Source organism: Lissotriton vulgaris, chromosome 7, assembly GCF_964263255.1.
Source record: "Lissotriton vulgaris chromosome 7, aLisVul1.2, whole genome shotgun sequence".
Lineage (NCBI taxonomy): Eukaryota > Metazoa > Chordata > Amphibia > Caudata > Salamandridae > Lissotriton > Lissotriton vulgaris.
The window spans coordinates 725,095,891-725,120,485 of record NC_141695.1 but is presented as its reverse complement, the minus strand read 5'-3'; the positions used below and the strand labels follow the sequence as shown (position 1 = coordinate 725,120,485).

The window sequence follows — 24,595 nt, the reverse complement described above, 5'->3', positions numbered from 1 at the left end:
TGAAAACACCTCCGGGGACCGGTTTTCGCCTGATTGTTCTTCCTCTCCGCCTCCTCGGAGCCTCTCGCTCCGACCCCAGGATGCGCACACAGGGCAGGCGGATATTAAGGCAAGGGCCGGGGAGCCGCTCTAACAGGCGACCATTCCCTCTGGCTGCTAGCCACGCCCCCCCAAGTAGTACATTCTTGAAAATTGCTGTAGTTGATGAAAGAAAAATAAATTAACAGTGATCTTTGGATATAAGGTTTGTTCTAGATTGATTCAATCTGAAACTGAAATTACATTGCGCATAGTTTGTCTGCATCTAAGTTTATATTCCCCCTAATTATAATTGGTTCATCAATTGGAACTATTACAGCATTTCAAGTCCCACTCAGAATGTATGATGCCTGTAATTTATGCAGTTAAATAGTCATTCTCTGGATGGGTAAGGTATCATTTTGATTGGGGTTATATATGTTAATTATAATACGTTTCATTATTTTTTGTGTTTGTTCTTGCATTGTAAGACTTGCTATAATCCATCACCCAATATTTTCCCTTATATGAGTGGGTCTCTTGTAAAATAATATTATCTGATTTAGGCTTACACGTATTCCTTTATTATCAATAATATTTTCCTATTATGCTATATTCAATATACTACTCAATCAAAACTTTTCAAATTTACGTTCCCACAAACCTAAGTCACCACCTATTGTCTCATTAAGAAAGTGTCTCTTACAGCCCCTCTCTCTTCGGGTAGCCCTCCTTAGAGAATTCTCTACTAAGTGCATTCCATACAGTGTACCGAGGAGCTGTCTACATGATATTGTATCTCTGCAACCTTATGTACAAAAAGCAATTATGGAATATTTGTTAATTGACTTTAATTTGTTTATGGTAATATCTAGTTGAACCCATTAGACTAATATCTACGCAAAACCATTATTTAATGCAGTTGTCATTATGGCTTTTGAATTTGAGATGATAGATAGCTGATAGGGCTAATTTTACGAAGCATAGATCATTAGACAAGATGTGTTGCCACTTGCAAGAAGACTGTTGAAACATTCATACCAATGATTTGATAATTCTGGTCTGACTATCTACATTTTACTGTACAAGTAGTAATTCCTTTGTGTTTTTTCTCTTTTTAGGCTGTCCTGGGGTCTACTATATGCTGGATTTATATTTATTATGGCCAGTCTATTGGCAGTAATTATAATGAATACATTACTGCTTGATTCCAGTTACCTTGTGATCTTCCTCCTGTTCTTCCTCTATGGTATTGCCTCTGTAAGTCTCATCTTTAAATCTCAGTGTGTTTGTTTATGTGTGCTGGATAATACTAATTAAGACTCTGACAGAGGTATTCACAAAGGTAATTACACTTGTGAGTAATGTATTAATTTACTAATGCACTTTGTAGTAACTTTGCTACTTTTGAAAAATGTAAAATTACAAGTCTCCACCACTGATAAATGGAGAAGAGCCATACTTACAAATGTAAGTTACTACTACAAAAAACAGTAACAAGTCTAGCACCACACATGGACAAACCCATGTAATGCCACACCCTACAATAGAAACTAAAGGAGGAAGGGACTTAAATGTAAATTCCACAGGAAATAATGTTAATTTAAATCAAACTATTTTATGTATTCAAAAATATAATTAAATATGGTTTAATGTTAAACAAATAAATAAATCTAGTACATATTTTTTATTTAATTATAAAATATTTAACACCTATTTTGCATTTAAAAATATTGCTATACATTTTATTAAACTATGATTAAATTACTTTTACCAAATTGTATACATCTTTTTAAATGACTAATAATGAATAATAAAGTAATGTAATGTTTTTACTTTAGGTGGGAATTTATTTTTAATTTAAGCTTGTGAACCTTTTAAATGTAATTTAAGATAATTTTATAAAAGCTTTTTTTAACTTAGTTATTAATGCTGTAGCTTTTTGTCTTTAGTTCTATATTTAAAATAAATATATAACTGTCATCTAGATTACTATTTCACAAACTTTTTTCAACTTTCATAAACTTTTTACATTTCCCTACACTTTATATCTTGGCCACCCAGGAGGACATCTCCCTATGGTAAAGTATAGGGAACTTTTCCTTACACTTTTCCATTTAGAGATCTATTCCCCTACTGCAGAGATCTACCTATTGTAAAGTAAATGTTACTTTTTTATATCATTTACCATAGAGAGATCTCCTCCAACGACATAGTCTCCCTATGGTAAAATATAGGGAAAGGCAAAAAATATTTACTGAACTTGAAAGAAGTCTGTTCTAATATTTTTTGTTAAATATTAAAGAAAATGAATATTATATATTTATTCTTGATGTAGAACTTAAGACAAAAAATGTCCAATGTCCAGTGGTTGGCCATTGTGGTACTAGAATTACTTCATCTCTTAGCTGGAGCTCTTTACTAGAGTTTTGGGTCCCTATTTGGCTGTAGTAACTTTAGAAGTGCAGTTTGTGAATCGGACTAGATTTATTCTTTAATGAATTGTGAGAGATCCCTCCCCAACCCACCGCCTATCCTTTAAGGTCTCAATACTCCTCCCTTTCCCCCTCCTCTTTAGTAGGAAGTAATCCCTATTTTTCAGCCACTCGCCTCTGTTCCTCTCATATTTATTACAAAAACATATACTTACCTGTGCAAAGAATGTTTACTTCGGGTGGAGAGATCCGCATAGAAAAAAGATAGGAGAGGCAGAGGTGTAAAGTCCCCCCATAGGTTTGTGAATAGTGTTTTGTGGTACTACGAAACATACTGGAAATTGCTGTTTGTGGATACGCCCCTATGCACTCTAAATGAAGGGCATCAAAGAATATACAATGACAAAGAATGTACTTATTTTTTTAAATTTCTGCTGTACTTTATCCAATGTACTTTAGAGACCTTAATGAGGAGGCATATTAAAGTTAGCATAACCCACAATGTGAAAATGCAGGGACACAAAGAACGGGAATAATCAACAAGATATAGGAGACATCCATGTAGAAAGCACATGCTTAAAAGATAAATAAGTTCAAATAAATAGAACTTAAATTGAAAAAAAATTTACAAATGCTGCAGAAATCTTAGTGCAGCTTCATGACTATCTTAATCAGACTAAAAACATAACAGTTTGATAGAAAGACTTTGCAGGGAATGCACTATAACATCTCATACATTCTTTGGGATAAAGAAAAATTGCATGACTGAACGATCGAAGAGGAATATTAACTTGCAACTAAAAGTCCTCTAACATAGTCCATTTTCATAATTCCGTTCATGGGAGTACATAGCATGCCATCGTTCCAATTTTATTTGATTAATTTTATGTTTACGTATATAAATATAGACATGAATTATGGGTAACATGAATTACAGCTACTACCGGATGTATGTCATGACAACGCTGGCTTTACCCCGCGCTGCCATTACGATGCATCCTTTACAATGCAAGTCGTTACAACGACTTGCGCTGTATGCGCTAGATTGTGGAATAGTTTAATTTTCTATTCCAACTCCAGCCCCTGTTACAGTAGGGAAGGTGTTGGAATAGAAAATTAAACTATTCCTTTACCAACAGCGCCCTCCAGCGCAAGTCGTTCTAACGACTTGCGTTGTAATAGCAACGTCGTAATGGCAGCCCTGGGTAAAGCCCGCGGTGTCATGGCTGCTTACCGCTACTACCCCTTGCCAGCTCTTCGGACCACCCTTAGTACCTCTAGCCTTGGAGTCATCAAGAGCCTGAATAGGACAGACTGTAGCCATTCACAAAGTCAAAATTGTATAGCTCAAACCCTGCTTGTGCAGGCCACTTGCACCTGGAAGCAGTGACAGCAGTATTCAATAACTTTCCATTTACACTGTTAATGGCATTGTGACCCTGTTTGTTACAGGGTAGGATCACAATGCAGATACATAATGAATGTGAATGATGGGATGGAGGTCTGCTGCCCCATGAAGGCCTCCATTCCCGCATTTTGTTACTTTTCACTAAGTGTCACAGTTGAATTCCTGGCTTGTTAATATTAATCAGGCAGGCAGATAAAAACAACTGTGAATACACCTTTGTTCTGTGGGGACTATGAACTACTCACGCACTGCAAAGAGATTTTATGTTATGTTAGTTGCAATTATATAGCACCAGCAGTTTCATAGCGCTTGTCTTATGGTTAGCCACCTAGCACCAGCTGATCTTTGACAGAGACATTAAATCAGACTCTATAATGTCCAAAGGCATGTTTATACAAAAAAGTTTTCAACCTCTTTTGAAATAGAAGGAGAGGGTTTTCTCTTTGCAGACTTTCCGGGAGTCCATTCCACAGCTGAGATATCAGGACTGAGAAAGCCCAACCGCCCATGGTCGATTTGTTTCAACCTGGGCAGGTCAGCAAAGTTTCCTCGGAGGAGCGAAGACAGCATCCCGGTACAAAACGCCTTAGATGGTACTGTCCCATACAGGGTCTTCTGTGCAATGTATATGGCCTTGAACCTGGCCCTCTGCTTTACTTGAAGCTGGTGCAATTGTGTCAAAAACGGCGAGGCATGCGTTAGTATTGGTAGATTATATATTAATCTTTCAGTGTCGTTCATAACTACTTGGAGCTTACCCAGCTGCTTAATTGGGAGCCCAATGTATAAAGCATTGCCATAATCCAGCCACGATACAGTCAGTGCTGCCACCACTGTTCACATTGTTGAGAAAGATAGAAGAGGCACAAGTTTCTGAAGTTGCCTAAGTAGGCCCATGCAGCTTTCCACGACTGTCGTCACCTGCCCGGTCATTGCCAACTTCACATTCAACTTAATACCCAGACTCTTCAAAAGCGGCACAGATGTCAGGGTAGCACCTAACTCCTGGGGCCAAAAAACATCTATCCAATGATTACCTTTGGTGTTGATTGCGAGTACCTCTGTCTTATCTGGGTTCACTTTGAGTAAGTTAGCCATCATCAAATTCATCGTAAACCTAAGATGTTCTACGCATTCAACTGCGCTTGCTTATAGTTATCAATTTGCAGGAACAGCTGGGTGTCATCTGCATAATTATTCAGTTGGCGGTCCAGCTGTGCTAGTGCCGCCACCAAAGGCTGAAATGGATACTAAATAAAAGTGGCGACAGTGCAGATCCCTGGGGAACCCCACACAGGAGTATTCGTTTTCTAGATACATAGCCACCCATCTGTACCTTCTGTGACAGATCCTTCAGGAAGGAGGAGATCTGCCAAAAGCAGAACCTGTGATCCACCGCACCCATAAATGATCCATCAACACTTGATGGTCAACAGTGTTGAAAGCAGCTGTAAGATCTAACAGGATCAGCACGAAGGGCTTGTTCCCATCTGCCGCCAGCCTGAGCTCATCCATTACCGAAAGTATCACCAGTTCCCTACTGTGATGGGCCCTTACACCTGTCTGTCGAGCATGGAGCAGTTGGTGCTCCTCAATAAATTCTCCAAGTATTCTGTGTACATGTTTTTCCACAATCCAATCGTAGCTGGAAAAGGTAACCTAGATACTGGGTGGTAGGGTCTGCTTCTATCTTCTTATTACATGGGATTATCATGGTTTTCTTAAAACTGTGTGGTACTTTCCCTACCACAAGGGATGATTTTAGAAGGGAAAGCAGCTCACACAACTATGGGAAAGGCCATTCGGAACAGCTTGAGAGGGCAAGGGTCTTCTGGCAGGCCAGATTTAGCTGCTGCCATTGCCCTTGCTAAGGCCTCGCGGTCCAATGGTGGGAACACTGAAAGCTTCTCACCCTGGAAGCCAGGCACCTCATTCATTATCAGTGGACATGGACAATGCCGGGTGCTTCTTACTTCAGTTAGAACATGACTAGTTTTCTTTAGGAAGAAGTTGTGCATCGTATTACCATCCTCTGGATCCAGGACTGCCTCCTGTTCTTTGATCTGACTCAACTCCCTCAACAATTTAAAAGTCTCCCTTTGAGTATCACTTGCTTCTTTAATCCTTAACTCATAAAACTCTGCTTTAGTCACAGTGTTCACTCCTTTATATATGCCCAGCACAGCTTCCACCATTTCCTTTCGTATTGGCAGAGCTTTTTCTTCCCTTCCCGTAGTGCTGGGGTATACCAGGGGTCCACTTGCCTTTGTTCCTTACCATTTCCCTCTGAGCGGGAGCCACCATGTCTATGGCCTCCTGCATCCCACCTAGAAACCTCTTGCTCTGATGATCGACATCCTCATTGTTGCTCAATAGATGCATTGCATCCTTTAATGCCTCCCCCAACGGGATTGGTGCACCGGCTGACTGGGCAGATGGATTATAAACTTGATCTGATAATGATCTGACCAGCTACAAGGTTGAATCTCTGTTATACTAATTGGCGGATGAGTGTACCACATTAAATTAAACATATGACCCTTATCATGGGTCTGAGACTCCACTAGTTGTTGTAGCCCTAGCATGGCCATCCCTTCACAAAACCCACTTGCCTGGGGCTCTCTTGGTACCTGATCCCACCAGAAGTTTAAGTCCTCCACCACTACTATCTGCTGGTAACTGGTCCACAAGTCTAACTCATTTAATAAACATATCCTTGAAAAGGAGGGTTGTCCAAGGTGGGCGATAAACTACCACCGCCACCACACAAGTGGTCTTTAGTACTAGTTTCGCCCCCAGGACCTTCGCCCCCTCCAAACTTTCTGCCACTGCAACCTCCTAGGCAAGGTGCTTCTGGCTGATCACTGCTACCCCTTTTTTCTCTCTTCCTGCCTTGCCAGCTATGTGCCAGGGTATGATAATCTGGGGGCAAGGCTGCGACTATATCGGGCTCTGAGCTAGCCTCCAACTAGATTTCAGTTACGGCTAACACATCTGGTCCTTCCTCTTGCATTAAGAAGAAGATTTCCAGGTTGTGTTTCTGAAGGGAACGTGTATTCAGCACCATACTGCTTAACTCTTTTCCTGGGCCTACATGCATCCTTGTTGAGTTTGGTTTACCAGGCCCCACGCCCTCTGCTCTCGAGCCCTGATCCTGTTGTGTCTCTACCTCTCCTCCACCAATTAATAAGCCATTTTCCCTTAACCTCACTTTCACCTCTAAAAGCAGCTTCAGCGTGGTGTCTTTTCCTCTCAGCTCTCCCAGCTCCTCCATTGAAAAGACCAGCACTTGGCCAGCAGTCCTGGCCCCTGGTCCCATTCGGGTACAGAGTGACGTGCGCTAGGCTAGATGGAGCACAAAGCAAAAATTGTTCTGTGAGCAGACACTTTTCTGCATCATTGCATAATCAAGTCACACACAGAAACACAAGGGCAACCAATCTTTCCAAACCTCAGTTTCAACTCTGGTTCATCTCCATCTGGCTTTTCACTTGTTATCAATCCTTATACAAAAGACACTTTACAATTTAAAAAAACATATCCTTTGCATACTGATAAATCCATTCATGACTAAGACAGCCTTTCGTAATATACGAATGGAAAGTCTTGCTCAGTGCAGAGGAAAGAATATTATGGTATTATGAGTACACTAGGAACTTAATTTAGTAAGTCTTTGCGTCGTCCTTGCATCATGCAAGGGGACTAAGGGCAATGCAAAGACTTAGTTTACAAAGCCATACAAGGCCTGATTTGTGTGGCCTTGCATGACTTTGTAATAAAATTTAACTCAATACAGCATATTGTGCTGAGATGCATCACATGTTTAAGTGGTAGACATTCCATGGGTGGAGCCTTGGCGTTCCCTTGCATCCACATCTATGGATATCACGCCATTCCAGGTGAGGTTTGTAAAGCTGCAATTGCGTGAAATTGGTACTGGTACCACAAAAAGGCATAACAAGGAAAATATATTTTTTGTCTCCTTGTTATTTCCGCTTTCTGTGTATTATGCATTCTGTATCACACATAGAAAGAGGAAAATGCCTCTTTGGATTGTTTTTGTTCAGGAAGGAGGTCAGCCTCAAGAGTGCCTTCACAGGGAGAGAGCACCATATCTTATTAGATATGGCAGATTCAGCTCTTCCCCATTCGTGCAACACAGTGTAGCATCTTGCCTTGCTGCACTGTGTTGCGTACATTCTTAATAAATCTGCCCCTAGGTTTCCAGGTGGGCAATAATGGACAGTGACACAAGCTATATCCACTGTCTTGGTGGTCAAACTCTTAACATCTCCTGCCTCATTTGAGCCTGTCCACCATAAGTAAAGCTATAGCACCAGAGCAAATGCTGTTGTTTGATTGTATTTGAGGGGCTTCCCGATTTAGGTACAAGTCACAATAAATTATTAAATGAGAAAACATTTTGCTTAAAAAGTATAGCTGGTGCCTATATTTGGGAAGGATGTGTTGTTGCATATGTATTTTTTTCTTTTTTTTTATTGAAAAAGATGGTACATAAATGGACAAATTTCAACAATTATTACATACATGATAAGAATTTGATAAATATTTGATATATTTACATACATTTTTAAGTACATCTTGTTAGCGGGAACGAGGAAAATAAATAAATAAATAGGGTAAGAAATCAGTTTCAATTAATTGGAGACGAACAACATTTTTATCCATTTCTATCTGTTCTCCAATTAGTTACAGGAGCCCATAGGCGTATACCCCTCTTACGCTGCCTCATGCCTTTATATTCATAGAGGCAGGATTCTATGTTATGAATTCCTAGAAATCTCGAGAGCCACATCTGAAAGGATGGAGGGTTCGTATCTTTCCAAGCCGCAGAAATTAAAATTCTAAGTACAGCAACAGATAAACACATTAGATCTCTTTCAGCCTCACCTAAACCCAACTTAGAGTCTGTACCCAGTAAAATTAAGGTAGGGGATAGGTCGATGGACTGACCTAGCAGCCCCTCCATAAATTTCATTATTTCTTTTTTAACAATTTTCCAACTGTTTGCAGGAAGAAAACATATGTATACTGTCAGCCTGACTTTCATTACATCTGGGAATATTATCATTTTCGCTTAGACCCCAGGCAAATATCTTCGCGGGTGTATGCTAAAGATTAAAAATAGTCTTGTAGTGTTGCGCGTGAAGGTTTGATGCCCAGAATATTTTTTTATTCAATACGAGAGCAAGATCCAGATCGACATCAGAATCCCCTAATTTTGTCGACCAGTTAGACTCAACCTTCTCAATATCATCCGGAATTTGATCCAATAAGCAATTATATAAAATCTTAATCTTCCTACAACCTCTATTTAATAACTCAATCATTGGAAAATCTGCTGCATGTGAAATCCATGGCCTGACTGCCTTAATTGCCCTGGTAACTTGACCATAAACCAGCCATTGACTGTCTGGAATACCAAATCTTTCCTGCAACATTTCGAACACCAGAATTACACCTTCTTCCATTACATCTCCCAAGGATCTAAGCCCCAACCTTTTCCACATCAGCAAATTATTATCATTTTTTTAGTTGAGGAAAAGGAGATGAGTTATACAGCTGCAGATAGGAATTGACTTTCGGGATATTAAACATTTTCATGATTGCTTTCCGAACCTGCCATGCGCCAATCAGTGTCTTCAATCTTGTTTTTTTATAAAAGCTTTGTTCCAATTCACACTGAAATACATTTATAGCCTTTTCACCCAATAGCATCCTATATATCTGGGGCGGACATTGTTGATCTACATACCCAGTGTTATATCAGGTACAGATGTAGATTGAAATAGAGTAGTCATTTGGGTTAGCAAGCAGGCCCAATGATATAACTTTAAATTCGGCAATCCCATCCCACCCCTTTCTCTGGGCAGTGCCATTAAGTTTGTAGATCGCCTTACCCTGCCATGTTGCCATACAAATCTGATAAACATAGATTCAAGTTGTTTCATGATCCTGTCCTCTATTGCTAAAGGGATGGCCCAAAATAAGTAGAGAACTCTAGGGAACATAGACATTTTAACTGCATTTACCCTTCCTATTAATGAGAGGTGTAGCACATCTATTCTTTTTAATTCCTTCTCAATATCCTTAATAAGTGGCAGATAATTCTCGCTTACAATTTTCTCAACTTAGGCATTCATTTTTACCCCTAAATATATGGCAGAGTTGACGAATCTATAGTCAGTTTTGGCTATATTTTTAGAACAAATAACCTGCGTTTTTGTTTCATTTAGAAGATAGCCTGACTCTTCCCCAAACAGTTTAGCCATCTGAATCAAAATAGGAAGAGTTTGTTGTGGATTATTTGTTAACACTGCAAGATCGTCAGCGTAGGCCAGTATTTTACTTGAATAACCATTGCATATCACTGGAGCTATCTCTGGGCAGTAAAGAATACACTGTATAAGGGGGTCAATATACAGCGCAAATAGAATAGGGGAACAGGGACAGCCTTGCCGACTCCCTCTTTTTATATGTTTAACCCCTGATTTCTCGCCCATTGCTGTTACCTTAGCTGTTGGTTCTACATACATGGCTTTAAGGGCCCCTATAATATTGGGACCAAATCCCCTCGCCTCTAAAATAGCCCAGAGAAAGCTCCAGTCCACACGGTCAAACGCCTTCTCTGCGTCGAGCAGGATCATAGCGACACCCCCCCCCCACGGCAGCCTGGGCATCAAACAAAGATATTGCCCACAGGTATGATCCGTTGTACCCCAACCGGGGACAAACCCATGCTGCCATGGGGATACTAGACCGCCAATGACCCTACTCAACCTCTTTGCCAGAATTTTAGAATAAAGCTTAGTATCGGAATTTATTAGTGAAATGGGTCGGTAGGACCCCGCCTTTTCCGCTGGTTTCCCCTTTTTATGGAAAATTGCTATATTTGTTTCTTTCCAAGAGGCGAGTGTTGATCCTGTACACATAACCCCATTAAACAAATCTACCAGAAGTGGAGTGATTTCGGTTTCTATTGTTTTATAGACTTCTAAAGGTATCCCATCGGGACCTGAAGCTTTACCTGAGGCCAATTTCCGCAACGCAACTGTTACTTCTAATAATGTAATTTCTTCTTCCAATTTTTTTGGAACTGAGTCTTCTAAAAGTGGGCCCCGATCTCGTATTCCTTCCCCTGGTTTCTTAGTAGGTTCTTCCTGCTCATACAGCTGCTGATAAAATTTCTCGAATACTCTTAAAATGTCCTTGCTTTCTGTATACCTGATCTCGTCCTCTTCTATACATACAATAGTTTTTCTTGTTTTTTCCTGCCTGAACGTGAGGGCAAGTGCTCTCCCTGCCTGCTCACCAGTCTCATATCTTTTCACCCTATTTGATTGGTATTCTCCTGTGGCTTTCATAGTTACTTCTTTCTGGAGTGCGGATTTGATTGTCAATAAAGCTTCCTGACTTTCAGTGGTATTAACCCCTTTGATTATATCAGTCATATGTTGCTCTTCTACTTTTACTAACTCTTTCATTAAACCCTCAATCTTATTTCTATCTTCCTTTCTTAATCTTGCTGAACAGCTAAAAGTTTCACCCCACAATGCTGCCTTAAAAGTTTCCCAGACTGTGTTTCTAGACGCACTGTACCTATTTGCTGCAAAGAATGGTGGGACCCAATTTTTCAGATGATCTATAAATCTTTTATCACTAAGGAGCTTTTTCTCAAAGGACCAGGAATTGCTTTTTCTTTCCCTCTGACCTATACTATATGAAAGAATTAATGGGCTATGGTCAGACACCACTTTAGGAAGTTTAAGTATGTCAACTTTCGATAACTCAGAGGACGAGATCAAGAAGTAGTCTAATTTCGTGTATTTTTGGGCAGGATTAGAAAAGTATGTGTATCCAGAATCCAAGGGGTTTTTGGCCCCCCATACATCGAGCATCCCATGAGAGCTCAGAAGAGATCGAATAGATTGAAAGACCTTGGGTTTCCGACCTACATATGGTTCAGATCCGACCCAATCAGCCGAAATATTAAAATCCCCCGCTATTATCAACGGTGTAGCCCAACCCACAAGTTCAGTTTCTAAAAAGTCGAATATTTCAGGCTCATCTTGATAGGAGCCAAACATCACACATAACGAGAAACCGAGGTCTAAGTCAGCAATTACCCATCTCCCATTGCTATCCGCCTTCACTTTCCTTGCTTTACCTAGGGAACCTCGAATTAGTATAGCTACACCTCGGATTGTAGACGTCTGTGTAGAGCAAGCTATTAACTCAAAGCCACCCAGTGAAAGTAGATTACGTTTTGACCATGGGAGATGGGTTTCTTGTATGCAGATAATATCAATCCTTTCATGCCTTACTAAGAATGCCAGTCTCTGCCTCTTCCTCCAGTCATTCAGTCCTCCCGCATTAATAGTGCATATTGTAATGCTTGACATTTAATTGTTTATATATCTCATCACTCAGATCCCTAATCATGTTATTGTCCTTCTCATCGAATCTTTGTCCAAAATTGTACCACTTTCCTTTTTTCTCGTTTTTCCACCCTTCCACCACCCAATCTCACCCCACAACCCTCCCTCCCCCCTTCCTCCTTGACCATTACCCCCCCACCCTCCTCAAACCAGATCCAGGTGTGGGCGCCCGTGGTCAGAGCGCCTCAGTGCCCCCCCCCCCCCCCCAGCCCTGCGTGAGTGTATTATTTACATACATAGAAAAATCTTTGAGATCAAGGATTCTTTTCTTTTACTCCTCTAGCAAAAGTTTTTGTGTATTATTTCACGTGTAGGTAATGATTGTTATTGTTCACACTTCATTTTACATAAGCTAAACATTCTTATTTTGACAGCTATTATTTGATCCACATAGGAAAAGAATTAGTTCTAGCTCATATTCCCGGTCTGTTTTTTTGCAGTCTCCGAGATTTCTTTAAGATAATTTTCTGCTTGTATTTCGCTAGTAAAGCTCCGAGTAGATCCTCTGAATATTATTTTCAGTCGTGCCGGGTTTTGTAAATACACTTTAGCACCAATCTGTTCAAAGGGATTAAATAGCTGCCTCAGCCTCCATCTCCTTTCCAACTTACGAGCGGGGAATGGGATTGCATGGAGAAGTGAATGGGCAAAGGTAGCTACCGTGGTCAGTAAGTCCGTATCTTTTCCTTCTAGCAAGCTGCCGATGGATTGCAGGCCCCGTCTGTCCAACTCGAGACGACGCCCAGAAACTCAAAAAAAATTAAAAGCTTTTTTGAGCCAGTACCGGAGAGTCTCGGAATTCTTCTTGAGAGGGCTCAATAGTGCTCAAAAGCTTATGTTGGTTAATGTCAATCAATGTCAATTGAAGCATCAGATAAGGTCCGGAAGGTAGGGTGTGCTTTTTCCAACTTTACAGCTCCCACCCGGGCTCTCAAAAATAGTCGTCTTTTTTTTTTCCTCCTTTCATCGACCATCATAGGTTCCCGTTTTTTTTTTCTCCAGGTTTTCTCCAGCTCAATCATCTGTATGTTCTCGCTCGAGGAAGAACGAGTTTTTCCACTACATTTTCCCTTGATTTCCCTCTGCTCTCACGCATAGCTTATCAGGGGGAGAAGGAGAGAGCTCAGTCAGCGACTGCTCCCATTGACGCCATCTTGCACACCAGATCTGCCCAAGTATTTTTTGCTTTAAGTATGTAACAGTAACAGTTTCATCAGAACATTAATGCAAAAGGATAATTATGATCCATTGCATGATAAGCAGGTTTTATCATTCACATAAACTACACATTAGCCATAGTGAAACGTTTTCTGCATTACTAAATGGGTTTAGAAATGGATTAAAATTTGCAATTTGGAACAGGCATGTTAAGGGTGTCCATTCCAAATTATACCACATATCCACATGTATAAATAATTTATTCCATAATTCTGGTTGCCTTACTTTAAAAAGTTGCCATCTCCCAAGTCAAAGTGCTAACTGATTAACAAACGCAAATGGATCCTCTTAGAGCTCCTTCCCCTTTGGAAATCAATGTGGCAGCTTCAGGGAGAGTAGACAGTGGTCCTGTTCTCACTGAAGGTTTTCAACATTTCTAAACTTTTTCTTTAAAAGCATACCAGTTTCCATTAACAACTTACCTGAGGGAAGGACATTTCTTTTCCGTTTAATATCAAATATTGTAGAGCGTTGGCCATTGTACTAGGAAGCAATCTCATTTGGATAGAATGGTTGAATGCCACTCTAAAATTTCTAATCAAATGACACAGTTAAAATGGCTGGGGAAAGTGGATTGTATAAGGGGGAAGGATGGGTGCAAATGAAGAGGTAGAATGGTGGGAAATAATGGGAAGAAGATTTGAGTGTTGCCTGAATGAGGATGAGGGATGAGGATGATAGGAAAAACCAAAAGAACAGATGCCACAAAGCAGGTAGTATTAAAACAATGAGCCTACAACTGTTCTTTGGGGGACACTCACTATAAGAAAGGTGGTTGGTTATTGTCCCTAATAGTAATGGTGATGAAAAAGTATGATGCAAAATCATTGGCTGACCATGAGAGTTGAGTGATAAATGTGTGTCATGGGGAAATTAATTTGTTGACAGGATGTGGATAGGACCAAAGAGAGATGATGTGGTTTTGAAAGTAGGTGGATTAAGCATTAACCTAAGCCTATGAAAAGTCTACATACAATATTTTCATCTTCAACAAAATTGTTAAGACTTCTGATCATGCTGTTTCCAAACAGGCATTGCCATCTTAGTTTTCAATAGGAAAAAATTTAGTTTTGTGGTAATGGATTAGCAGGTGATAATATGCACATATACAGTGTGTATTCAAACATGCTGTAATATTTAGTTGATGTGGTCCAAAGATATGATGTACTGTGAAGGAGTGTAATGATTTGGTTCAGCTAAGCAAGGAAGGAGTGGAGGATGATGGAGGATGCAGCAACAACAGTGACCTCAGTTTGCATTATGGAATGATGAGGTAAGGAGTAATCAATGACAGATGTCAGACATTTAGAGCTCATTTAAGAGTCTGGTTGGCCAATCACTGCCGTACATGAGTTCAGTGGTCGAACCGCCATTGCACCGCTGCAGCTGTCAGGGATCCATCATTTCCTGCCTGTCTCATGGTGGTCTGAGGGCTGCAATATGCTTGGTGGTGTCCTGAGGCACTGCCAAGCATATTGTGACTTTCCTTACCTTCAGCGCTGTCATGGAGGTACTTCCTCCATGAAAAGGCTGGTGGTGAGGAAAGAAAGGGGGGCCTAAAGTGCCTCCTCTTGCTCCAGTGGTACAGAAAAGGAGGTATACCCAAAACAGTCACTGGGACCTGGGTTTCAGAAGGTACAGTTATAGGTGGTCCCAGTGTGAAACTACCAAAGGACCGGAAAGAAGACTTTGTTATACAAATCTAAAAACCAAAGATTTAGAAAAAATAGTTAAGACTCAATGAAAATCAATTACATAGAATCCAGAGACACTCTATGGTTCACAATTTAATGAATTCATATACAGGTTCAGTAATTCATAGAAGACCAAAAAAGCAACAACAGTGCCCCGGGAAGGAAGAGGTGGACGATCTTCCACCTTGCCCACGAAACAACCATATTGTTAATACGATTTAAATGGTTATATTTTTGGAGGCTTTTTGCATTTATATTGTTTGACATTTATGTACAGAGTGTGGCTGAATTTATAAGCCAACACAATTGTTGTTAGAAATTGGGTCCTACTGACCAGCATTATTTCACCATTTTTCCCCAAACCCACACAATTCCTTGCACCACCCCTTCCTTCCCGGGGCACTGTTGTTGCTTTTTTGGTATTCTATGAATTACTGAACTTGTATATGAATACATTAAATTGTGAGCCATAGAGTGTCGCTGGATTCTATGTAATTGATTTTTATTGAGTCTTAACTATTTTTTCTAAATCTTTGGTTTTTAAATTTGTATAACAAAGTCTTCTTTCCTCTTGCTCCAGGGCACAGGGATGCATGCATGTGGACACATGCTGTGCTCCCTGTATTTCTGCACCCCGAGTTCCTGCACAGGAATAAATGCATGACATGGTGTATTTCTTCCTGTGCAGGAACATGCATTGGCAGTCCCGGGGTAGTGCTGTTTTAGGCTCACAATGAGCCTTTCAAACAGCACTGCCACTGGACCAACCATGCTGCTTGCCAGACTACAAAAAACTTATAACATGGCAGGCAGGCAGCAGCAAGTCTTGGTGGTGCAGGGAGCAGCATTGGCATGCCGCCCACCCTCATACCAATAATCTCATTTTTAGGCCCTAACGGCCACATGCATCAATGATGCCTTTTGCGAATCCTTAATTGCAAAAATTAAGGAATCGCAATTAAGAATTCACAAACGGCAATGCATCAAAATTTCGCAAATATTTGTGCGATTTCTTTTTTTTTCCTTAATTGGGATTCTCAATTTGCGAATCGCAATTAAGGAATCCCATTCCCATTGATTCCTATGGGCCAAGAGGCCCATAGGAATCAATGGGAAGGCATTCACAAGTTGCGATTTTCAATTTGCGAATCGCAAATTGAAAATGCAATTTCAAGGGTGCAGGGGGGGTCCAAAGAACCCCTCCCTGCACCCCTGAAATTAAACTTAAGTGCAATTTACACACACACATGTCCCAAGGACATGTGTGTGTGTAAAATGCAACTTTCAAAAATGCAATTTTGTGCATGTTTGTAAGTTTTCGGTAAATTAGCATGAAGTCCAACTTCATGCTAATTTACCTCTTCCAAATTGCGAATTCGCAATTCTGAATTGATCATGCATTGCATTTAAGAAATCTCAAATTGCGATTTCTTAAATGCAATCGCAATTTTAGAAATCGCAACATAATTGCGATTTCTGAAATTGCGAAAATAGCAAAAAAGCTTCATGCATCCCAAATCAATGAATTGCATTTGCAAACGGCCGAATTTTGCGATTTGCACCGTTTGCGAATGCAATTCAGTTTGATGCATGTGGGCATAAGTGAGTTAGAAATTAGAACGAGTATCAACATTTGTCCTTGATTTTTTTTGTAAGTGTGCAGTGTATGTTGCTTAGTAAATGATGTATAATATTAGCTTTGAAGCATAAATAGAATTGGATTGGAATTCAAAGGAGGAAAAAGGGTAGTTACTGTAGAAGTAGGGATGGATGTGAGTGATTGTTGAATAGAATGCGGACCCTCGACAAACAATATGCAGCAGCAAATCAAGATATTACAGATAGGGACTAGTAATTTTGGGAAGTGTAAGATTTAAAAGAAGAATGGATATGTTTGATATCATCATCATCATGTTTGATTGTGGTATAATGTTTACAGTGATTATTTAGTTGCCTGCTATTGATTATGCAATGACTCGCAAAAAGTGTCAGATTACAGTAGGGCAGGCAGCCTTATAAACACGGCAGCCTTATAAACACATAGGCAAGGTATCACAAGATTTAGGGCCTGGTTTAGGCAATGGAGTATATGTAGTTGCCAATGCAGAGTACTTGACAGGGTACTCTCCCGGCCAAATTTAGAGATGTTTGTGGATCCAGTGGACATCTCCTGCAATTCCAGGAACTGCGGTCACGATGGTTCCTGTAAATGCATTGAAAGTGTAACAGAAGGCTCCGTCAATATGATGGACCCATAAGTCAAACTTGTATTTGGTATTTTTTTTTTATTTCCAAAAATGCTTGTTTTTGAAATAGAAAAGTTTTTGAAAAAGCAATGACCTCCTCCCCCTCCCCCCCCCCCCCCCCAACCCCCCAATTGCCATGGGAGTTTGAGGAGGTCATGATAAACAGTGAAAGCTTGCCATTTGTTCACACACTTTGAACTGGACGGGAAGATAAACGGCAAAACCTCTGACGGTCCGTACTCTGTCAGGCTGTCGGATGTGTATGGTTGTGGTAGAGATGGAGTAGTCTCTGCTGCTGGCATACTGAAGGCCTCCCAACTGTAAATGAGATGGGTGGACCTTCAGTTTGGTGTAGAGGGTACTCTGCTGCCTTTGCAATTTAGTACCCTTTCTGCCAAACACTAAATAAGGCCCTTAGATTTGACAGATTTATATTACTAGCTAGTTGCAAAATATTTTACTTGAAATCAGACGGAGGCTTTGCCTCATAGTTTAGTTTCAGTTGATTTACTAGTGCCATTTATCCTAACTAGGTAGAGTTAAAAGAAAGAATATCTGTCCGACTTGATATCTAATATGCACTTACTTTGAGATAAGAGTAAGCAAACCATGTCTACCTGCAATGTAAGTTTCTTTTTATGTAGCATAAAGCCATTGAAGCCGTTTTTTCTTTGCCGAAAGCAAGCGATGAAGCAGTCTTAGGATGCATGTTTTTGGTCCAGGGAAGACCTGGCTTGGCAGTTCGGGCTGGACTGTTTCCAGGAGGAACAGGGTCAAGCCTCATTTGCATATGGCTGGGTCTGAACTGGGGTGGCGAAGTGAGCTAGAGAATGATGATGGATTCAACCCAGATCTGTGACTGGGGGTGAGTGTCTGAAATGTTTCAGCGCTCGTCCATCATCTTCTTGTTTTTGCAGTCTATTATATATACATAATTTGTGTAGTTTAATGTTCACAGTGACAACAAATTGATTTCTTCTAGAGAAAAATGTCTTCTATTGTTGGATTCCAACCAGCCCGAGCACTGCAGGAACGTAGCAAACACCAATCCCCTTTCCCTGACCACTGGCCACTCACAGGATGACCACTATGAGTAAGGCAATGGCCCTGAAAAGAGGGTGGTTTAATGAGACACCAAGTCTACCACCTTTGTGAGTCACTAGGACACTGCTCCCTTCTTCCTTCACGCTTCTGCACCTGTAGGGAAGACAACCTTTCATGTAAACATTGTCCACAGGGCAGGTCCCGGTCCCTTATGACCACGCCCCGACATACACATAAACAAACCCTCTTACCGGTTATTTGCGCAGGCTTTGCTTCGTGAAGGCACTCGTGAACACTTAATGCATGAGCGCTGGAACGCTAATAAATGGCAGTGTTTATAAACGGGAGAACTTTAGCTGTGTCCTTCGTGAAAAGGGGAAAAAAGGACTGAACAAGTTCCATAGAAAAACCCCTTCGGAAATATGAGGAGCGAAAGGGAACCGGGACGTTTCTTGGCCAGAAGCGGAATCCCCAAACAATCCCTGCGTCAGTGGAATAGCCTTCGCGGAGTGACCCAAAACGTCACTTCCGCGAATAACGACGTGAACAGGCGTCTAACTAAGCGCGCTGTACACAACTCAGTTAACTAACGAACGGTGGCAAAAGCCTTCACACACCGCGTAACCCGTCAACAAGGGAAGGGAACGGGATCCCCCGGACACCCACCTCCACAACCGCTGGGAAAGAAAGCACAGGGAATATGGGGAAAACACCAACCCGGGACCTACGCTAATGTGCACAATAAGGGAACCAGGATGGGAGAAGGAAACAGACAAAAAGGGGCAAGGCAACAGGGTTTCTTCTCACGAGCCCGTGAGAAGACCAGACAAAAAGAGTATCGATCAGCAGTTTAGCGTTCTCGACAGCAGCCAGCAACCGGAATCCAAAATAGGCGATTTCAAGCAACGAGTAAAGGTAGGACTACCCTTTTATCCTACAGGTCATTGATCATGTGATGCCGGGGCATGGTCACTAAAAAAGGACTAGCTGCTCTAAACCCTAACATCTATGTGGTGTCTTCTTTAAGGCATCTCACTTTCTGGCAGTATGTGTTTTTCCTTTTAGTTGCTCCTTTTGGGGTCATAATATTTTGACAAACTAAGCATTTATGCATTTTCGCCAAAGCAAGTTATGGATCATACTGAACTTTTGGGGGCTATACTAGAAGCAATTTTTAGAGTGTGGTTTTATTTAAAGAAACTGTGGTGTATATGGTCCATGGAGTGAATGACTGTAGATCGTTTAGTTTTGAGAGACCAAATATTTGGTTTATGGTTGTCTTTGTTTTGACACATTTAAATACAGTTAGGCCATAGTAATGTCCAATACACGAAACTAATGTTTGGCTTGGAGTAATAACAACACTTCAGTTAATGTGGAAGGAGCATGCTCTGGTGAAATTACATGTTGCTCATCTGAAGTATATTACTACCACAGTCCATCTGCATGGACTATATGTAAGGTTCAAGTTAAAGCTGACAGCTACCTATAAAGATTTGCTTTGCGAAATACCTTTGGGGTCCCTTTGAATGCTCCTGGTTGTCAGACAATAAGTTATAATATGTTGGTACTGAGCAGGCAGGCATGTGCAATAATTTGCTAATGAGCTGTAAAGAAGGATTTTACTTTTTTAGGTAATGAAAACTTGTCTTTTTTGAGAAACTCTTAATCGTAAACTCTTGTATTCCACAGGAGTGCATGAGCATATCCATTCAAAAGGGGTTGATCTATGTCATTCTTCACATTCTTCTGTATTTGGCACATGAAATTAAAAATATGGTACCAGATAAGATTCAGTGGTTGGTGCTCAGTTCTGAGATCATTGATGTGAGGGTGCTGCATTGTGGTATGAATGTGAAGTTACTCACTTCATAGCGTTTTTTGTTAACGCATATTTTTCTGACATTCCTAGATGTGCTTCTGCTTCTTGCTGATATCCCTGCTGAGGAAGCCCAAACTGACAAGCATTGTTGGGTTCCTGCTCACTCTCACCTTCGGATGCCTAAGTCTAATTCTTCTGATCGATGAGCTTCCATCACCTGTAATGTGGATTCTGAATATCTTCCTCAGTCCCTTTACCTTTTCCACTGGACTGTCCCAGGTAACAGCCAACTCACTGCAGTTCTGAACTTGTTTTAATTGTTTCTTTGAAATGGAAACCTTCTATTCTCCAACATCGTTCATATATTCACATGCTTGAATTATTCCCCATCAGGATGGCAATCCCTGGTATATTTAAATAGCAGTAAACAGTGTTACAATGGACATAGACCTGATCAACGTTTGTTTAGTAACACATGTACCTCATTTGGAGCAACCTAAATGTCAAACAATAAACAGAAGCTCCAGTTCTCCTAATCCCTCTAGAGGTCACGCTACTCAGATTTCTACCGCATGTCCTCTGTGAGGGAGTCCCTAGGCAAAAATCTACTCAAACCTTTAAGTGAACTCAAGTGTTACTTTCCTGGTCTACCCTGGGACGGGGCTAGCTTTATCTTCAGCTTTAACAGTACTGTGAGTTGTTTTTAGGAAAACGTCTTTTTTTCTGTGACAGGAAGAAGCTTTGCCTTCAAACCTTCACCACCTGTCACCATGGACCACAGGGAGAGGAAATATGTCTTCAAACCCTGTTCATCTTGTGGGCAAAAGAAGATTTAAACTGATGATCCTCAATATATTTATTGTCTTTATTCTGATCATTAGTTTTCACTTTGTGATATTTATAAAACCTTTTACCTCTAAGAATCTAAAGGCGAACAAGAGAAGGCGTGCACTATAAGTACTGGATAAAGGGAATGCCCCTCTTTCTAAGGGTGAAGACGCCTCGTCAGGAGAAGAGTCCATGGAAAATATTGTACCAAGCACTCTAATGAAGGCAGCACAGAAAAGGAGACTTGTAAAGTTTCTTTCAGCTTTCATCCACCTCTTAGAGCAGTAAAATACTCAGGTTTAGAAGATTCTGTCTGGGTAAAACCGTGCTCAAAAAATGTCAATCAAATAATGACCAACTATCCACAAGAAGGAAGAAATCCCCATAAAACACGCAATCGACAATGACCACAAAGAAAGACCCAGCCGACGCAGAGACGGATAACAGCAGCGTCATGCATGTCTCCCCACCCGCTGTTGTCAATACTGATGGTTTTGTTGGCGAAACCTTCAACGACGAGCCCGTCGACAATGATGGCGACAACAGCACCATCAACCACATCACCATCAGCATCAGTAACCCTATCAATGATGATACCCATCACGTTAACACCAGCAACGACAGCACAGTCAGCGACAATATTTGCAGGGCATGTCTTTTCAGCATTAAGGGTGAAGACCTTTCTGCCTTCCCAAATTCGGAGTCAGAACAGAATGAGGTTGCAAGTGATCTTGAATCACAAACCACACACAGTCCAACACAATTCGATGTAAGCTACTTTGCAAATAGCTTTTGAGGATGAAATGAACGAGGATGAGCCTTACCCTGATTATAAATACTTTTTTTGTTTATTTTACATAATGGACACTCTCCATTGTTAACTACCACAGCAACCTACGGGTCAACCTCCTCAACCTGTGATACCTGCTGTACTCCCAACTGTTCCACCTTCCCCCTCACCACCTTCGCCAACATCCAGGGGAAATATCTCCAAAACCAATCTATAAACCTCTTCTCCCATCAACTCCTGAAGACATAAAGGATGGAGAGGAAATAGTAAAATCTATTTATTCTGATGTAGGCGAAGAGGAAAGGGAATTCCCACAAGAAGATTATGAAGATTTCAATGAAGGAGATGACTTTATCATTCCGAAAGAACATAATAGCATGCCTAACCCACAAGATGATATATCTCATATTTATTTATTAAGGGTAAGGGCTGGCAAGAAAGTCAACCTGCGAATGATGTCAGTGGAATAGCAATGTTTCCTTTATGTTTTTTATGATCAGCTACTAAAGTCTATATAAACCAATCAAATCTTGGATTTAGTTTGGTCTGAAGTTCTTAGGCTAATGCAGACAACTGCAACTCTTCCAGCGGCCATACCATGCCTGGAATAGAAGTACAAAGTCCTTGATTCAGCCCCAGCCTGTCTGACAAGCCATCCAAACTGTGATAACTCTGGCTTCTTAGAGTATATCGGAAAAACCCTATTTCTCCCATCCTCTGGCCCTCCTGACAGGGATAGAAGGAGTATAGACAATCTGGACTGAAACATTAGCTTAATGGCAGCAACTACTATTAAAACAGCCAACATTCTGGCTATTTTATGCCTTTAGGTTCGTCAGATGTGGTATGACATGGCACCCTTACTTAATCTCATCCAAGAAGATAACAATTAGTTTGCTAAAGTTTCCTTAAAGATATTATAATATTTCAGCAGCCATAATTGATGCAGCAATGGATTCATCAAATGCAGGCTTTCACCAGCTTGCATGATGAGCTGTGTTGAGAAGACGAGGCTGGTTAAGATCCACAGCCTTCCATCTTGAAGTTCAGTCAAATATCCTTGAAATACCCTCTACTTATTTGGAAAGCAAGTGGATACAAATACCGTAAAGACAGTAGGGGCCAGATGTAGGAGCCCTAATACTGGTCAGTAACGGCCAAATTCGGACGTTACCGACCGGTATTAGGGTTTTCTGATGTAGGGGGCCTATATTTTACCGATTCTGTAAATTTACCCGAAAAGGTAAATTTACATAATCAGTAAAATACAGAATCGGTATATTTACCTATTCGGTAAATCCATATGTAGGTGACACTCCTAAGAGTACCACAGACCCTTAAGAGTCGGTATTTTACCACCCAATCCAATTGGGTGGTAAAATACCGAATTCAGGTGTGCATGCACATCTGTGCATGCACACCTGTGCAATGTGACACACAGACATGCCCTTAGGGCAATTATGTGTGCCACATGGCACACAAGCCTGTACTTGGGGTGCTAGAGGGTGTCAAAGTGACACCCCTTGCACCCTTGCAGGATTCGGTATTTACCGATTCGGTAAATACCGAATCGGTATTGACCATTGATTCCTATGGGCTTCAAGGCCCATAGGAATCAATGGGCAATACCGATTCGGTATTTACCGAATCGGTAAATATCGAATGTTAATGATTCGGTAATACAAAATTTAAAATAAGCTACATCTCCCTCCTTATAATTTACCGATTCATAAATACCGAATCGGTAAAATTCGGTATTTATGAGTCGGTAAATTAGAGTTACCTACATCTAGCCCTAGATCTTTTACAGTACCATATCTCTGTTTTGTCCACTTTTGGTGGCTCAGGCAGAATATGTTACCCTTAGAGACAATTGGCTAATGAGAAGGGATATTCCTCCATTCACAATCGGAAGCAAGGAAATAGAAGTTCTTCAGAATGAAAGAAGCTGTTCTCAATCATACCCACCCAAAAAAAACGCATGATTCACCATCTTTGCCTCTCCACCATCTTGTACACAGAAGACAGAGGGGAGAATTTCCATTTTTTGCCCTCTCATGGGAGTCCATAACATCAGACAAACGAGTGAGGCACATTTTTCACACAGTTCATACATCTGCATTTATTCAGAAACTACCTGACTGCCCTCCTGAGAAGAAACATATCTCCATTTGCAAGAGCTGCAATGGGTAATTCTTCATCTGCTACTCGAGTGAGGCATTGAAAAAAACTAAGATCCCAAAGAAATCAGGAACTTTACTCCAGATTCTTTTAATTAAGAAAGATGATGGGACAGTGGAGACCAATCCTGGACCTTAGAGAGTTGAACAAGTACCTGAAGAAACAAACCTTTTTTTATAGTCGCACATCAGGAGGTCCTCGTAATGATTCAGGAAGGCGATTACCTGCCATTCGTAGATCTACAGGATGTATGCTTCCATATACCAAACCACCAGAAGCACAGAAATATCTCAGATTTTCGATAACAAGACAACGTTATCAATTCAAGGCACTCGCTTTTGGACTCAAATTAGAGCTTTGGATTTTCACCAAGTACCTTTCACTAGTCTCAGCTTTTCTCCGGTGCCAAGGTCACCAAGTGTACCCGTATTTCGACAACTGCAAGGGATTCT

At 40.8% G+C, this 24,595-nt stretch overlaps 1 protein-coding gene across 1 annotated transcript in view; it reads left to right on the top strand.

The window, feature by feature from the left end:
• The window catches only part of LOC147702336 (ATP-binding cassette sub-family A member 10-like), a 1,673,715-nt gene that overhangs the window by 376,022 nt on the left and 1,273,098 nt on the right, over positions 1-24,595 (top strand). Inside the window, exons 7-8 of the mRNA XM_086930968.1 lie at positions 1,140-1,278; positions 20,435-20,623. Coding sequence (XP_086787094.1) covers positions 1,140-1,278; positions 20,435-20,623 — 328 coding nt within the window. The remainder of the gene's footprint in view (positions 1-1,139; positions 1,279-20,434; positions 20,624-24,595) is intronic.